At 46.3% G+C, this 19,014-nt stretch overlaps 1 protein-coding gene across 1 annotated transcript in view; it reads right to left on the bottom strand.

Annotated features, from left to right (window-relative positions):
- Positions 1 to 19,014, bottom strand: part of kcnh8 (potassium voltage-gated channel, subfamily H (eag-related), member 8) — a 533,200-nt gene that overhangs the window by 287,283 nt on the left and 226,903 nt on the right. Inside the window, exon 3 of the mRNA XM_068011912.1 lies at positions 17,288 to 17,419. Coding sequence (XP_067868013.1) covers positions 17,288 to 17,419 — 132 coding nt within the window. The remainder of the gene's footprint in view (positions 1 to 17,287; positions 17,420 to 19,014) is intronic.

The following is a 19,014-nucleotide window of genomic DNA, read 5'->3' as shown; positions in this document are numbered from 1 at the left end:
ACAACCCAGTCCTCTTGACACTAATTTCTGTTGTTATATATTCTAACTTTCCAGGAGAGGAAATAGCTTTGTTCCATATCCTCTAAAATTTGTCTTCACTCTCAGCATTATTCATTTTCTCAAACTGTGCAGCACAGCACTCTCCACTAGAAACAGTCTATAGTTTTCACCTGCTCAGAAAGAAAGGCCGAGGACAAGTCGTATATTTTTGGAATATAATCAATTTCACATCACTGAATGTCTTAAAAAGGTCAGGTGTACAAATTTCCATATCTTGTTATAAATGATCAATTTGAAGGGACTCTTTTAATAAAATGTTTGAATTTAAGAAGCTTGGTAGAGATACATTTTTTTGCTGACAAAAGAAAATTGTTGATCAATTTTAAAGATACATCTAGCCTTACTGATCAGAACACATGGAATTGGAGGTAACCTATTGACATGATACAAATTGGTTAAGAGGTAAGAAACAGAGAGTATGTAGTCAAATTGGCAGGATGTGAAACACTGTTATCCTCCGGGGATCTTTACTGGGGCCTCAGCTTTTCACTATATTGAGGAATGCCTTAGATGAAGGACTGGAAAGCCATATATCCAAGTTTGCTGATAACACTGTTTCTTCTTTTCCGTCTTTGGCCTCCTTGTCTCGAGAGACAATGGGTAAGCGCCTAGAGGTGATCAGTGGTTTGTGGAGCAGCGCCTGGAGTGGCTATAAAGGCCAATTCTAGAGTGACAGACTCTTCCACAGGCGCTGCAGATATAATTGGTTGTCGGGGCTGTTGCACAGTTGGCTTTCTCCTTGCACTTCTGTCTTTTTTCCTGCCAACTGCTAAGTCTCTTCGACTCGCCACTCTTTAGCCCCGCCTTTATGGCTGTCCGCCAGCTCTGGCAATCACTGGCAACTGACTCCCACGACTTGTGGTCAATGTCACAGGACTTCATGTCGCATTTGCAGATGTCTTTAAAGCGGAGACATGGACGGCCGGTGGGTCTGATACCAGTGGCGAGCTCGCTGTACAATGTGTCTTTGGGGATCCTGCCATCTTCCATGCGGCTCACATGCCCAAGCCATCTCAAGTGCCGTTGGCTCAGTAGTGTGTATATGCTGGGGATGTTGGCCATCTCGAGGACTTCTGCGTTGGAGATACGGTCCTGCCACCTGATGCCAAGGATTCTCCCGAGGCAGCAAAGATGGAATGAATTGAGACGTCACTCTTGGCTGACATACGTTGTCCAGGCCTCGCTACCATAGAGCAAGGTACTGAGGACACAGGCTTGAAACACTCGGACTTTTGTGTTCCGTGTCAGTGCGCCATTTTCCCATACCCTCTTGGCCAGTCTGGACATAGCAGCGGACACCTTTCCATGTGCTTGTTGATTTCTGCATCAAGAGACAGGTTACTGGTGATAGTTGAGCCTAGGTAGGTGAACTCATGAACCACTTCCAGAGGGTGGTCGCCGATATTGATAGATGGAGCATTTCTGACATCCTGTCCCATGATGCTCGTTTTCTTGAGGCTGCTGGTTAGGCCAAATTCGTTGCAGACAGCCACAATCCTGTAGATTAGTCTCTGCAGACACTCTTCTGTGTGGGATGTTAATGCAGCATCGTCAGCAAAGAGGAGTTCCCTGATGAGGACTTTCCGTACTTTGGTCTTCGCTCTTAGACAGGCAAGGTTGAACAACCTGCCATCTGATCTTGTGTGGAGGAAAATTCCTTCTTCTGAAGACTTGAACGCATGTGAGAGCAGCAGTGAGAAGAAGATCCCAAACAGTGTAGGTGCAAGAACACAGCCCTGTTTCACGCCACTCAGGATAGGAAAGAGGTCTGATGAGGCACTGCTATGCTGAATTGTGCCTTTCATATTGTCATGGAATGAGGTGATGATACTTAGTAGCTTTGGTGGACATCCAATCTTTGCTAGTAGTCTGAAGAGAAAACGTCTGCTGACAAGGTCAAAGGCTTTGGTGAGATCTATGAAAGCAATGTAGAGGAGCATCTGTTGTTCATGGCATTTCTCCTGTGGCTGATGAAGGGAGAACAGCATGTAAATGGTGGATCTCTCTGCTCAAAAGCCACACTGTGCCTCAGGGTAGGCATGCTCAACCAGCTTCTGGAGTCTGTTTAAAATGACTCAAGCGAAGCCTTTCCCCACTATGCTGAGCAGGAAGATTCCATGGTAGTTGTTGCAGTTATTGCGGTCACCCTTGTTCTTATGTGTGATGATATTGGCATCGCGCACGTTAGGTGTTAGGTGGAACAATAAATAGTGCAGATAGGAGCAGAAAATTGGAAAGTGACATTGATAGGATAAATGAGTGGACAAAGCTGTGGAAGATGGAGTTGAATGTAAGAAGTGGGAGGTTTTCTACTTTGGACCTAAGATCAGCATTTTTTCTATATGGTGACAAGCTAGGAACTGTGGATGAGCAGTTATTTCGAAGTCCAAATATAGAAATCACTAAAAGCTAGTGGGCAGGTACAAAAAATAATTTAAAAAGGCTAATGGAATGTTGGTCTTTATCTCAAGCAGGATAGAATACAAAGGGCTGGAAGTTATGTTACAGCTGTACAAAGTTCTGGTTAAACCCCAAGTACAGTACTGTGTTCAGTTCTGGGCACTGCAACTCAGGAAGAATATATTGGCATTGGAGGGAGCTGATGTTCCAGGGTACTGATCATTAATAAAAAGTAAAATTTTTGATCATTAATAAAAAGTAAAATTTTTATTCACAGAGTGAAATCACTTTCTTCTGCCCTTGTTGAAGGCAACCTTCACCACCTCTCCTAATGTGTGTGCCCTGTATCGGAAGCTTTGAGCCTGGTGTGTCTTCAATTTGTTTGACTTTGAGGCTGACGCCTCTGCCTAAATCTACATTGCCACATCTACACCTGATTTACCTTACTGCTCTGCCCTGTTCTCACTCATGAACAGATATGGATATTCAATGCAAAATAATTAAAAATCTAAGTACATTTCCATCCACCACAAAGGGCCCCTCTTCCTCGCTCAATTTGATGCTCTACAAAAGCGTCTCTCCCTCTCTCCTTTTCTGCAATAGGGTGCTCTTTCTCACTCTTACTCTAACTTACTCCTCTCCTTTGGCCAGAGTTTCTCTCTCCCTCTTTTTCACTCCCCGAACAGTGTTTCTTTCTCTGCATTCTTCTATCTCTTCCAAATCTTAAGATTGTCAATTTCCTTTTTCAGTAACACCACTCTTCTATTTCTGATAACAGGGTCTCTCCTTACCTACCCCTGTCAATGGGCACCCTTTTCCCCATCTAACATGGTGTCTCTCTCGGTCTTCTCTCTCAATAGATACTGTCTGCTCTTGATAGGGTCCTTGTCTCCCACCTAACATGCAGTTGATTTTCTTTTTCAACCACTGTGCGATGATCAGGCAATGGAATGAAATTCAGCCTGTTCTAAAAATGGCAGGCGATCCATTCTGCCAGATTACTGCCCAGGCAGTGAAGATGAAAATCATCCTCTGTCTCTCCCTTCCCTTTTATCTCACCATGTTTTCTCTCTCCCTTCCCTGAATAATTTTTCTCTCCAACAGATTCACTTCCTGTCTCTTCCCTTGAGTAGGTCTCTCTCACCTCCCCTCTCACAATAAGGTCCCTGTTTTTTACTTCCCTCTAATAGATTCTCTGTTTGTCTAATCTAGATATAAATTTTATTTCTGGTGTTAATATTGCTGGTAAGTAGGGGATTTTAATTGCTTAGTTCTGCTTGCTTGAATTCTGTTTTAAATTACTGCAAAATACTGGCCTCATTCACCTGCAGGTTTTGATTTAAGCAGTCCTCATGATCAGTGTCAATATAAAAATTCATATGGATAGTCTGTCACACTTTTCTCATTATTTATGTCTCACGGTTTTGGAAGGCCTCAATCCTATTCATTTCACCTCACTTTTGTGTGTTTTTAGTTTTAGAGATACAGCACTGAAACAGGCCCTTCGGCCCACCGAGTCTGTGCCGACCATCAACCACCCCATTTATACTAATCCTACACTAATTCCCTATTCCTACCACATCCCCACCTGTCCCTATATTTCCCTACCACCTACCTATACGAGGGGCAATTGCTAATGGCCAATTTACCTATCAACCTACAAGTCTTTGCCATGTGGGAGGAAACCGGAGCACCCGGAGGAAACCCACGCAGACACAGGGAGAACTTGCAAACTCCACACAGGCAGTACCCAGAATTGAACCCGGGTCGCTGGAGCTGTGAGGCTGCAGTGCTAACCACTGCGCCACTGTGCCGCCCTTGTGTCTGTGTGGCTCTCACTCAGACCCATTTACTGATGAGTTATTATCTATCTCTCAGTTTTGTGATGGCCCAAGGAATGCCGGGAGATGGGAACCAACATTGGGCTGGAGGTCAAAGTGGGGGCAGGCACAGCAAGCTGACTGCAAGAGTAGCTGGTGCTGATGAGGGACTGGGCTGGGAGAGGTACACAGCCAGGAGGAACTAGACAGTTGAGGTTAGAGTGAAGAAGTAAGGGGATTGCACATGAGGAGGCAATAGGGCAATGGTTGGCATAGGCATAATTGTGGGGTAGGGTAAGGGAACCCTCGGGTCTGGGTACATTTGGAATACTGACCTGGGGTGTCTGGGCATTCATGGTGGTGGGGATGGGGGGTGGGGGTGACCTGGATGTGCTTATGGGATGGAAAGCTTAGGATTTTTTGAGCGCTTGGATGGAGGTTGGGGAGTGAGGATGGATGGCTGGGTGTGTGCAGGGGGAGTAAAGCTGGTGTCTGTGGGCAATGGAAATGGGATTGTATGCTGGACTCCTTGCTTTGACTGCAATTTGGATTTCAGCCAGCTGTCAGGGTCAGCTGCCCCTATACTCTCTGTGGCCTCTCTTGGCTGCTCTGCTGGGCACCTCAATATTCTTTGAAGACACTTGGTGGCCTCACTGGCTGCTCTGGTACTCTTCATAGCCTATCCTAGAAGCACTGTTTGGATTTGTGGCCTCTCTTGATTATCCTGTTACCCTTTGCAGCTTCTTCTGACCACCTTTCTGGTCACAGATCTCCACCAGTGCAGTTCTCTCTGTGGCCTCTCTTGCACTTCTCCCCACTCTATTGCTTTTAAAGGCCCCTTCTGTTTACCTGCTGGTCTTCACGGCTCCTGGTTACTCTACTTCTCTTTGTGATCTCTCTTACAGCAAAAAAATGTGTTTCTCGGCTGATTGACTATGGTCCTAGTTTCATTTCACTAGTTGCAGCAGGGATTGCATCAACAAAGAGAACAGGAGCACAGGACACTGACGGTAGAGAGTCTAAATAGAGATGAAAAAATGGGGAGAAATGGTCAGGGAGCAGGCAATGTGAGAGAAGGGAGAATGCACAGAAGTGAAAGAACAGATCAGTTGACAGAAAGACGGTTGTCAGATGAGAGGAAAATAGAGACACTGCGCAGAATTTTCGCCCCCGACATGGGAAAGGAACGAAGGCGGGGGGGAGGGGAAGGTGGGGGCCGGGTAGGGGTGGTGGGGGTGGGTGCGTAATTTCATGCAGCCAGATGACGCTTCAGTTGGCCGGAACCGTCCTGCCCCCGATCCATTTTGCTGGAAGTTGGATCGGTGGTGGAAAGGCTACCCACCCACAAGTGGCCGGTTGTTTACACTACAAGTGCTTCCATTTTTTTTGCTGAATTTTTTTTGAGGACTAGGGTTTTAAAATTGAAAAGGATTCCATAGATTCTGGAGCTTTGTGTTTTTTTTAAAAGAAGTCATCAGAAGGTCTTTTGGACTGAGCTTGTAAACAACAATTACTGGAAGATTTAAGGAGTGCTAAAAACAATCCCTTACTGGAAGGCACCTGTCTTCAGATAATTACCCAATAGGGTTTTTTTTGTCTTGGGGAAAGATGTTTACAAAGAAGTGAGAGGTCAAGATTTATAGGGGTTAGGAGGCTTGACTCTTGTGATGTTGCTTTTGGTTTTGCTTTGGGCAGTGAGTTGGGGGTGTGGAGTATTAGAAAAGATGATTGGAGAAAACACGCCAAAGAAGCAAACCCCAACTCAGCTTGGTCCATCTCTTTAAAAAAACTACCAAATTTTACATCTCTTTAAGAAGCCCTGAAAAGCAAGTATAAGAAACAGACTGAAACTGTTGCCATATTTCTCCTGAAAAGCCTGCCCAAACTGATCTTCAATGTCGCTAGACAAGAATTGTTCAAGGAAGATCCCAGTGACAGCCGTTTACGGTATTTTGGACGCCAAACCAAAACAAAGGACATCTGACATCTTTCCATATCTTCTCTTTTTATCTTCAAGAATTGGCAAGTATTTGACCAAAGTATTCTTTTTGTCTGCTTTTTTTTGTAATGGAGCTCCAAAGAGTAAATCTCTTTATTTTTCTGGTTAACCCGTTTATATGTGCGTCCGTGTGTATGTGTGAGGAGCTAAAGCAAAAAAGGAACTTTTATATCTCAATTTGTGCATTTATGCTTTGCATCATTACTGGTTAAGATTTATTTTATAATTAACTTTGTTGTTCATTAAAGAAATCTGGTTGGAGTATTTTATTCTGAGATATAAATAGTGTCTATGATTAATATATCAGTATCTGGGAAAAACTTTAAATATATGTTATGACCTGTGGAGAAGTGAAACTAGAAAAACAGTGCACTCCTCCCATCTCGGTCACAATACTTATTAAGCTAATTAAAAGGCGAAGTAGACCATGGATGGAATCTTACGCCGGCCACGGCATTCCCGATGGTGGGACCGGAAGTTGTTGTAACTTCCGTTCCCGCTGTAAATCCTGTTTCCCAAATGATTTTGTATTTAAATTAGCCGTGCGGCAACAGGCACAGGGAACATGTGGGATCATGTGACAGGGGCGGCCTTTCATTCATGGAACCTGTCTTCACTGCCCCAAGCACCATGATCGCCACAGATATAAAGCATTCTGTGCTTGCAACCTCAAGGATCTGCAGCCTTCTTTTTATGTAAGTATCTTCAGATTAACTTAAATTGAAGCTTTTATTGAAATCAAAATGTTTGCCTCCCTTATTTTGTGAAAGTCACTGCCAATTTCATATCATTTATTTTCCCTACAGCCAAAGTGAATCACATGGCAGCTAGCAGGCAGCGTCCCACCCCATGGTTCAGTGATGCCTCCCTGCAGGTTCTCCTCCAGGCCATCAGGGAAAGGCAGGAAGTCCTCTTCCCTGCAGATGGAGAGCAAAGCCCCTCCCATCTCACCAAGGTGGCCTAGATGGAGGTAGTGGAGGAGGTCTGGAACCATGGGGTCACTCGCAGAACATAGGTGCAGTGCCACAAGTGAATCAATGACTTGCTCAGATCAGCGAGGGTAAGTGATCCTGGCGAGGCTGCTCCATTGATTTCTTCTGTGGCTCTGTGTCTTTAAGGCAGATGGTACGCAAGGAATGCAGTGGTATGCGTGAACAACTTTGGTGCCATTTACTAAATGATGAAGCCTGGCATTGTTTATATGACTGGATGCGTTGTGCAAAAGCCAATGCAGAATGAGTGATGTTGATGCATGTTTGTAATAGTTATGATGCATCATTTGCCATGTCATTAAATTTGCACTGTCTGTTGCAGGATAAACAAAGCCACAACCAGCATGAACGTGCTAAGACGAGAGGAGGGGTCCCTGACATCAGGCTGCTGACCACGGCTGAGGAGGAGGCATCTGAGATCGTAAAAGGAGGAGGAGGCAGGGTGAGCAGAGATGGTGAGGCAGGAGCCATAAGGCGTAATGATGAAGTGTCATCTTTGCTCTTGCAGCCATATGTGGAAACTAAAGGAAATTGTGTGAACTCATGTGAAGCGCATGCTTAAAGTGCTTCTGTTTGTGTCTCCACTGCAGGTGCTCGCACTCGAGTAGTAGAACACCACATGGCCCAAGAATCCTCCTCTGGAGAGGAAGAAGAAGCCAATGCCCCAGAGGGTGCACTGTCACCTGCCTCTTCTTCCATCTCTGCCTCCACACGGTCAACGGTGGGGGGTGGGGAGGGGGGGGGGGGGACACGGGCGGGATTTAAGATTAGAATCTGGGTCACAAGCTAATGGTCATGATGCAGACATGTCCCAGCAGCTGAGGGAGCATGTGCCAGCCAGGTTCTCTACCAATCGGAGGATTGCTGAGGACCAGACCCCTGCTCAGTCCCACGCTCATGATGATCCTCTGTTTGTTGCAACGAGACGTCTGCTGGATGTGCAACAAACCCATATGGAAAATATGTTGGAGATGCCTGAGGTCATGCGAGGCTTTGCGCGTGTCATGGAGGAGTCCATGCAAGCCATGACATCTGCCATGTCCCAGGCATTTGAGCATTTGGCTTCCTCAGTTGAGAGTCTGGCGAGCTCCATGGCGAGTCTGGTTGAGCACTCGAGGCATATGCGATCTGACCTGCACTCCATCGCTGTTGCCATGAGCTTCATGTAACAGAGTCTAAGTGAGAGGGGGACGAGGAACCTGGACCTCCCTCCAGGTGCTCCTTCCCCTCAGGGAGACAGGCAGGTGCCATTGTGCACACAGATGGAGGAGGAGCGCACGCCTGCTGCTCCAGGGCATTCCTCCCAGGACACCCCGAGAGCAAGCAGCATCTTGTCCTCCCCCCACCCCCCCCAACACTGACCCCCTTACCTCCAGCAGGTGAGCACATGGTGGTTACTCAAGCACCACTGCTGCAGACCCCAGTAGGATGGAGTCATCAAGGCCCCGTTCCTCCAGCGGACACCCACCACGGTCATCCACAGCAACAGGGCAGCGCACTGAGCAGACTACCTCCACCTCAGCTGTTAATGTCAGGGTAGCATCTAGACGTAGTGGCAGGAAAAGAAAATTGTAACAGATTTAAGAATGAAGGTGGCACAGGTGATGTAGAAATGTTCATGAATGCAAAGATGTATCAAAAACATTTTTATTGCATGCAAAATTTGATCCACTCTCAGTCATGATTTACTTGGTTACAAATGGATACAAGGAAGTTTTTTGGAGGCGTATTGCAGTAAAATATCTCAGGAAATGTCCAGTGTCCATATCCGATTGCAATTTGAGCCTTCAGTCTTCAATAATGGATGTTTTCCTATTGATGATTCATAACTCTTTCCAATACTGTCATGCCTACCCTTGTTTTCTGTGGTTATCACTTAACACTGCTTGCAGTGGTGTGTAGTCGTATTTTTTATTGCCATAGATAATTTCAAATGCCAATCACATTAAAGTGTAGCAGTGCTTCATTAAGATTGAAGTGAGAATCAGCAATGAAGTCTTCTTCATGCAAAGGTGAATTTCTGTGGGGAATTGTTATGTTTCTCCTCCCAACGTTCCTTGATAATGTGGCTTATTGTTGGCTGAAATGTGCATTAATGAGGTTCTCCCTGATATCTCTTGCATGTCTCTCCATGGTCCTCACATCAATGACGGCACTGTTGTTATTGTTGTCCTCCTTCTCACCCTCTTCATATTCATCCTACTCTGAGGAGGACTGGTGTTCCTCCTGTTTCTCTGCCTACAGAATGTTGCCACAAGGTTGTGCAAGGCACAGCAGACAATGATTATTTGTGACACCCTCTGTGGCGCGTACTGAAGAGCGCCTCCAGACCAGTGACTGCAACGGAATCGTATTTTCAGCATGCCAATGGTGTGCTCAATGATGGCTCTGGTGGATGTGTGAACAGCATTGTACCTCTCTTCAGTAATGCTTTGGGGATGACGTACTGCTGTCATCAACCAAGTACAAAGTGGGTAACCCTCGCCACCCAGGATTCATCCATCCACTTTGTCTGTTTTCTCAAAAACTGCTGGCAGCTGCGAGTTCCTCAAAATGTCGGAGTCATGAGAGCTCCCTGGGAAACGTACACAAACATGTATGATTCTTCTCCTGTGGTCGCAAACCAGCTGTACGTTTAAAGCGTGGAAGCCTTTGCGATTGACAAAGACAGCAGGCTGGTCCCAGGGAGCTCTAATGGCCACAAGAGGACACTCGATCACCCTTTGCAGTCTAGGGAAACCAGCGATGGTGCCGAAGGCCAAAGACCTTACTGACTGGCTATCCTCATTGGCATGTCGAGAAAGGGCATTGGTCACCTCTTTGATGCACCTGTGGGTCGAAGACTGTGAGATGCCACACATGTCGCTTGTGGATCCCTGGAATGAGCCGCTGGAGAAAAAATTGAGGGCAACTGGCATGGGATTCCCACCAAAGCCAAGTGGCTGCAGGTCATACTGCAGGATCCTACAAATTTCTGTTTCACATGATATCATGACATTCTTAGGCATCTCTGGCATTGCCTCTCTGACATTTGAAGGTAATGTGTCCTTGTCCTGAGGATATGATGATATGCCAGTGCCCGTCTTTGATAAGGCCATTCCTCGATGTTATCATTTGAAGCATCCTCACCTTTCTGTTCTGCCAGCTGCTGGTGCTCAGGCATCATGGGTTGAGGGAAAAGAGCCCTCCTTAGTCTCTCTCTTTGTTCTTATTCCTGTGGTATTAGACAAATTGGGTGTATGAGACCCATGTCACTGTGGCTTTTCTGAACAATAAATAAGCAGAGCGTGATGATTCAGCCTTGTGTTGCGCGTGAGCTGAAACATCGATGCAATGAACAGCTCTCTTATATCTGCCTTCAAATTGCAGCCAGGTAGAAGACACACCCAATGTCATTCTCCTCCCACTCTTCTTGCAATCCTTGATGTCCACGTGGTTTCCATTATCGTTGGAGAAAATGGTGCACGTGGAATTCAGGGCAAATCTCCCCACCTTCCAACCTCCCAGCTTGAACCCATCGCCCTTGACCCACCCAAAGTTACCATTACCCTTCCCTCTGTAACCATTGAGCCTCCCCCCAATACCACGCACAGTGTAATCCTCAATCTATTCATGCCATCCCTCCCCCTATTCCTACTCCCGTTACTATTGACATGCTGACTCTTACCCTTGAACCTCCTCACATCGAACTGATGTGCCAAGTCTCGTTCCCCTCCATATGAAGCTGTCAAATACCCACCCATTAGTCTTGACCTTCCCCACTACAAAATCCATTTTCCCCCATTGACGCTGACCGTTCCCTCTGCTAGCAGTACCCTCAACTTGCCCCACAGCTCGCCGACATTGAGAGCACTCATCCCTCCCTTTAGGCCCTTACCAAATATCCTCACACAGTACTGATCTAATCCACCCACCATTCTTGTAGCCAATGCCAATAAAATGTATCTTCACCATCAACATCAACCCTGCCCTGCCCTGCTCTTCCATGCACCCGATCAGCCCCACCCTTCCCTCCCCTGCTCCTCAATGTAGCCTTCACCCATACCATTGCCGCCATTCCCTGAGATGATTCACCCTTGCTGGTGCTGAGCCTTACAAACATCCATTCCAATGTTGCCATTTGTTTAGCGGATGAGTTAAAGAGAGAAGAGCATAGTCCTGTGACTCAACTGCACAAATGCAACTGTTGCACACCACATTGAAACATTTGTGAACAGGGTGGCATGGCAATATCTCTCATTGTTCATTTAATCTGGCAGGTAGGACTAAATTGTAACTATACATAGGGTAATGAACCCTGGAACACTGCAAACCCATCACTGACATAATTCCTCTAAAATATCCTGCCATCGGGAATCCGATAAAACACTTCCCACGTAATTATATCATCCTGCACGCCACCAAATCTACAGTGGTGGACTGCATAAAATTCCCCCCCATGGATCAGAGGCTGTGTCAGAGTTTTCAGTCAGCCTGCAGGCATGCTGCGATGTCTGCAGCACACCAGCTGCCTGGAGGTGGCCTCTAGGAGGCAGACTGGGGATCAGCGCTCCAAGCAAATTTTGAGGCTTCCCACTTACCTATCTGGCAATAGCTGTGGTCACAGGCTGCCCTGTGGAGGGGTGGCTCGTCAGCTGTGGCCATTTTTTAATTTAAAGATTATTGAAGTTGCTGAGAGAGTGCCTCAAGATGGAGGCGCCCTCTTTCTCCCTTACTTGCAACAGCAGACCGCAACTCCTTCCCTGATGGAGGGCCTCCTATTGGCCCTCCAGCTTTGAGAACCCGCCCACCATCCATAACTAAACATTGAGTGTGCCCTCTGGCCAATAATTGGCCAATGATGGCAAGATCATTGTCGGGTGACTGCTCCCGACACAGTGTGGGGCTTGGATCCCGCATTTGACCCCGGGGTCCTGACCCAAAACTCAATTCCGACCCATCATGAGAGTCACAGAAATCAGGTGAGGGAGAAAGAGAATTGGGGTGACAGAAATGTCAGAGGGACAGAATGAGTGAGACACAAGGATCACAGGCACATAGATTTCCCTGTGAGAAATGCAGCAATTGCTCTACTAGCTTAAGTTAAAAAAATAAACCTACAGGGAATGAGAAGTAAAAAATAATTACAAACGTAAACTTTCTTTCAGCACCATTAAGCAGTGACACCGAATGCTGGGAGGACTGAACGGTAGATGGGTAAATGAGCCACCTATCTGAAGGCCCCAGTTGAAATGACAGCAGGCAGAACTATGACAGGAATATGCCCGCAAGTTCTGCACACAAGGGCTGGATTTTCCCCGGATGGCGGGGCTCCAGGCAACGGGCCGGAAGGCAGGGGTGACCCCGCTTCGGCTCTGTGTTGGACCCCCAGCAGAATTCCATGGCAGGCAGCCACTTGACTGCCTGTCATCAGGGTCCCTGTCCCTTTCCCTTTAAGGATGACTATCCCACCTTCAGGACTACAGGAGGCCCAGGAGGAGGGCCAGTGCTGGAGCCTCGGACCTCAGGTAAGTGGGGCAGGCTCGCCAGGGCCAGTACAGCAGGCCTCGACTAGGGGATGTGGGAGGGAGAGTGATCATTGAAGGCGGGGGGTTTGTTAGCGGAGGGGTAAACTCTGCCGCCGAGGGCCCTCCGTGGGCCACAGAGTAGACCCCCTACTCTGAACTTCCCCCAGCTCACAAGGAGGCCATCTTTTTTTACTGAGCGGCCTTCTACATAACAGCATAACAAATGGAGCAGGAGTAGGCCATTCAGCCACCCATGCTTGCTGCAACATTTTATAAAATTATGGCTGATCTGCTTGTGGCCTTAACTCCACTTTGCTGCCTGCCCCCATAACCCTTGACTCTGCTATAATTCAAAAATCTGTCTAACTCAGCCTTGAATATATTCAATGACCCAGCCTCCACTACTCTCTGGGGAAGAAAATTCCAAAGATTAATGACCCTCTGATAGAGGAAATTCCTCCTCATCTCTGTCTTAAAAGGGAGACTCCTTATTTTGAAACTGTGCCCCTTAGTTTTAGATTCCTCCACAAGGGGAAACATCTTTTCAGCATCTACCCTGTCAAATCCCCTCAGAATCTTCAGAATCTACTATGTTTCAATAAGATCACCTCTCAATCTTCTAAACTTCAATCAGTATAGGCACAACCTGCTCAACCTTTCCTTATAAGACAAACCCCTTCATCCTAGGAATCAGCCTAGTAAACTTTCTCTGAACTGCTTCCAATGCAAGTATATCCTGAGGTAAGGGGACCAAAACTGTACGCACTACTCTAGGTGCGGTCTCACCAATTCCCTGTACAGTTGAGCAAGACTTCACTACTTTTATACTCCATCCTCCTTGTAATAAATGCCAGCATTCCATTTGCTTTCCTAATTTCTTGCTGTACTTGCAAGCTTATTTTTTGTGATTCATGTACAAAGGCACCCAGATCCCTCTGTACCGCAGCATTCTGTAGTCTCTCTCCAAGTAAATAATATTCTGCTTTTCAATTCTTCTTTCCAAAGTGGACAACCTCACTCCATCTGCCAAATTTTGCCTACTCACTTAACCTATCTATATCTATTGTCCTCCTCATAACTTGTTTTCCTACCTATCTTTGTATCGTCCTCATATTTGGCTAAAATACACTCGGTCCCTTTGTCCAAGTCATGAATATAGGTTGTAAATAGTTGAGGCCCCAGCACTCATCCTTGTGGCACTCCACTGGTCATAGTTTGCCAACCTGAAAATTTCCCATTTATCCTGACTCTGTTTCCTGTTAGTTAGCTAATCCTCTGAACATGATAATATATTACTCCCGGTACCATGAGTTTTCATCTTGTGTAGTAAGCTTTTATGTGGCACCTTATCGAATGCGTTTTGGAAATGAAAATACATTACATCTACTTGTTCCCCTTTATCCACCCTGCTTGTTACATCCTAAAAGAACTCATGTGGCGGAGGCACCCACTTAAGGACTAACTAATTGGCCTTTGGGTGGGAAGGCGATGGGCAGTCCACCCCCTGCCTTCCCACACAATTTTATGGTGCCCCCCCCCCCCACTTCTGTTCCCATCCCGAGGGGGCCCATAAAATACAGCCCCAATTTTGGGTGTGCGACCAACCCGTTCCTGACTGAAAGTGGAAATGAAAATTGAGGCTCTGCTAGCTAACGCTGCAGTTGGTGCCTTCTTCTCAGGTACTTCTTTTGGGCCTCCTTATCTCGAGAGACAATGGATACGCACCTGGAGGTGGTCAGTGGTTTGTGAAGCAGCGCCTGGAGTGGCTATAAAGGCCAATTCTAGAGTGACAGGCTCTTCCACAGGTGCTGCAGAGAAATTTGTTTGTCGGGGCTGTTGCACAGTTGGCTCTCCCCTTGCGCCTCTGTCTTTTTTCCTGCCAACTACTAAGTCTCTTCGACTCGCCACATTTTAGCCCTGTCTTTATGGCTGCCCGCCAGCTCTGGCGAACGCTGGCAACTGACTCCCACGACTTGTGATCAATGTCACAGGATTTCATGTCGCGTTTGTAGACGTCTTTAAAGCGGAGATGTGGACGGCCGGTGGGTCTGATACCAGTGGCGAGCTCGCTGTACAATGTGTCTTTGGGGATCCTGCCATCTTCCATGCAGCTCACATGGCCAAGCCATCTCAAGCGCTGCTGACTCAGTAGTGTGTACAAGCTGGGGACGTTGGCCGCCTCGAGGACTTCTGTGTTGGAGATACGGTCCTGCCACCTGATGCCAAGTATTCTCCGGAGGCAGCGAAGATGGAATGAATTGAGACGTCGCTCTTGGCTGACATACGTTGTCCAGGCCTCGCTGCCATAGAGCAAGGTACTGAGGACACAGGCCTGATACACTCGGACTTTTGTGTTCCGTGTCAGTGCGCCATTTTCCCACACTCTCTTGGCCAGTCTGGACATAGCAGTGGAAGTCTTTCCCATGCGCTTGTTGATTTCTGCATCTAGAGACAGCTTACTGGTGATAGTTGAGCCTAGGTAGGTGAACTCTTGAACCACTTCCAGAGCGTGGTCGCCAATATTGATGGATGGAGCATTTCTGACGTCCTGCCCCATGATGTTCGTTTTCTTGAGGCTGATGGTTAGGCCAAATTCATTGCAGGCAGCCGCAAACCTGTCGATGAGACTCTGCAGGCACTCTTCAGTGTGAGATGTTAAAGCAGCATCGTCAGCAAAGAGGAGTTCCCTGATGAGGACTTTCCGTACTTTGGACTTCGCTCTTAGACGGGCAAGGTTGAAAAACCTGCCCCCTGATCTTGTGTGGAGGAAAATTCCTTCTTCAGAGGACTTGAACGCATGTGAAAGCAGCAGGGAGAAGAAAATCCCAAAAAGTGTGGGTGCGAGAACACAGCCCTGTTTCACGCCACTCAGGATAGGAAAGAGCTCTGATGAGGAGCCACCATGTTGAATTGTGCCTTTCATATTGTCATGGAATGAGGTGATGATACTTAGTAGCTTTGGTGGACATCCGATCTTTTCTAGTAGACTGAAGAGACCACATCTGCTGACGAGGTCAAAGGCTTTGGTGAGATCAATGAAAGCAATGTAGAGGGGCATCTGTTGTTCACGGCATTTCTCCTGTATCTGACGAAGGGAGAACAGCATGTCAACGGTCGATCTCTCTGCACGAAAGCCACACTGTGCCTCAGGGTAGACGCGCTCGGCCAGCTTCTGGAGCCTGTTCAGCGCGACTCGAGCAAAGACTTTCCCCACTATGCTGAGCAGGGAGATTCCATGGTAGTTGTTGCTGTCACCGCAGTCACCTTTGTTTTTATAGAGGGTGATGATATTTGCATCGCGCATGTCCTGTGGTACTGCTCCCTCGTCCCAGCACAGGCATAGCAGTTCATGTAGTGCTGAGAGTATAGCAGGCTTGGCACTCTTGATTATTTCAGGGGTAATGCTGTCCTTCCCAGGGGCTTTTCCGCTGGCTAGAGAATCAATGGCATCACTGAGTTCCGATTTGGTTGGCTGTATGTCCAGCTCATCCATGACAGGTACTAATAAATCTAATAAGGAATTCAGAAGAAATGTATTTTTCCAGTGGTTATCATGTGGATTTGCTACCACAAGGAGTAGTTGAGGTGAATAGCATAGATGCTATTAAGGGGATGCTAGAAAAACTCAAGAAGCAGAAGGCTATGGCAATAGGGTTAGATAAAGAGGGGTGAGAGGAGGCTTCTGTGGAGCATAAACACAACAATGGACAAGTTAGGCTGAATGACCGTGTTCTGGGTAGTGCATTCTATGTAATGTTTGTCGATTTGCTTCTATAAATTCTTCTTCTTTGGCCTCCTTATCTCGAGAGACAATGGGTAAGCGCCTGGAGGTGGTCAGTGGTGTGTGGAGCTGCGCCTGGAGTGGCTATAAAGGCCAATTCTGGAGTGACAGGCTCTTCCACAGATGCTGCAGAAAAATTTGTTTGTCGGGGCTGTTACACAGTTGGCTCTCCCCTTGCGCCTCTGTCTTTTTTCCTGCCAACTACTAAGTCTCTTCGACTCGCCACACTAATTCTATAAATTAGTTGAATAGCAATCCAGTAATACTGTGATAGTCATAGAATATTTATATTTGATTAGACAATAAAAAACACAAGACTGGAATATTTTAAGCATCCTTTTGTTGATGAATAGGCAAAATAGTCATTTTAGCAGAAAAAATCAAACCTGCAAATGCTGAACAACATTGAATTTAGAAAATAACAACAAACTGCATTTTGGTTTAAACAGGTGAACTGGAAATACTTTACATGTACACAGCTGAAATGAAGGCTTTGAAAACAATTAACTGAGGCTTGACATAATTTCTGTATGTGATATATGCTTTGTACTATTTGGATAACTATACCTGAAAATATACAACACAGCAATAACAGATTATTCACGGACAATTTTCTTTTTCTGCAAAGTCATTAATTATTGCATTTTACACAGAAACCGTGGCAATAAAAAGAACCACATCCTGACTGCCTCCAGTAACTAAGGAAAGTTTCATGGTGAAACACTGACCTTCCTTTTTATCCTCCTGAGCAATCTTCACTTTGGTAACAGTGATATCTTTGAAGGATGCCAAAAAAAGAACTACATCTCCTTTCTCATTTTTAATTGGCACAACGTCAAGTAGGCACCAAAATGAATTACCTGTAAGGAATAATCAGAAAATTTGCCATTATATGCTGCTATTCTGCAACATATTTAAACTCCAACTTCACATGAATTGCAAAGAAGTTGCATAGGGCAAACAAACATTTACAAAGATCATGGAAAAGAGCATTTTATTTTAGCTAACATTTAGCTGGAGCAACTTTTTATATATTTTATGCTTATTAAGGGTATAGAATCTTTTGCTTTCTCCCCAGCGCCTTTATCTCCCTGGGCCTTGGTAACAGTAGGCAGCAGGGCAGGTGGCCAATATCTATTAGGGGATAAAAACAAGAAATGTTGGAAATACTCAGCAGGTCTGGCAGTATCTGTGGAGAGAGAAGCAGAGTTAACGTTTCAGGTCAGTGACCTGGTCTGATGAAGGGTCACTGACCTGAAGCGTTAACTCTGCTTCTCTCTCTACAGATGCTGCCAGACCTGCTGAGTATTTCCAGCATTTTTGTTTTTATTTCAGATTTTCAGCATCTGCAGTATTTTGCTTTTATCTATTAGGGGATGTTTGATACTTGCAACAAATAGAGGGTTAATTCTCAATATTTAATGCCAATAATGCTGGGTCAATCTTCACGGTGTAGGGTACTAAATTCACCTAAGCTAAGGTATTTTTCTTAAAATGACCTGAAGACAGAGGGAAAACAATTCAATCAACTGACCAAAATAAACTCAAACAAAGGTGGCCCACATGAATGATCAGTATATAGATAAATCTTTCCTTCTATTTTCTGCCCTTAGAGAGGGCTTATTATCACTGTTCAGAAATAGCCTTCCATTATCTGTTGTTGAACAACTAAGATATATTCCTCAAATGGCAGACGTCACCTGTCCTAACTCTTTGAGGCAAGTTCTCCACAATCAATGCCCAATACTATGGATCCACCGATCAGAAAATACTTTCTCAGAGTCATGGGGCTGAATTTTGTTGAGCTCCCGACGTCGGACTCCATGGCGGGGTGGCGGGAGGTGGGGTGCTGGAAGATTGCAGTGGCAGTGACCCACCACAGAGCCTGATGCCGGGATTGCCAGGCCCAATCTTCCCAGCGGTGGCGAGGCTCCATGGCAGCTCCCCCACCACTCGGCGACAGGACATGACTTTACACATGCAAACAGCCTCTCTGCATACGTTATTATGCATCCTGGTGTGATTCAACCATCAGTTTATGATTTTAAGTTGGACGTGCGGCACTCATGCGCCTTCACGTTCACGTCCCAGAAAACCCGGCACCACCGAGGCTGGAGTCCTTGGAGCCTGTGAAGGTCAGTAAGTATTCTCCTGCTGTCTTGTTCTTTGTGAAGCCGAGTTAATTTGCTTGATGGGGGTCCGAACTCTGCATCCATGAAGGGGAGGAGCCCCATACCCTTGTTCCATAAAGGAGGCTACTATGCGTCCCTGAATGGCTGAAGGCAGGGATGGGGAGGGTAGGGGGCTCATCCTGCATTTGGGTAATGATGTTTGGGGGGGAACAATGGAAGTGGATGAGGCCTTTATGTGTGGTGGAGGGTACAAATGTAAAACGTTATAACCTCTTGTTGCCGGTGCTCCAATGCAGGCAACATGGAATGATATTACGGTGATC

This window comes from Heterodontus francisci, chromosome 2 (genome assembly GCF_036365525.1).
Source record: "Heterodontus francisci isolate sHetFra1 chromosome 2, sHetFra1.hap1, whole genome shotgun sequence".
NCBI lineage: Eukaryota > Metazoa > Chordata > Chondrichthyes > Heterodontiformes > Heterodontidae > Heterodontus > Heterodontus francisci.
Note: the sequence above shows the minus strand (reverse complement) of the source record. Positions and strands in the feature narration are given on the sequence as shown.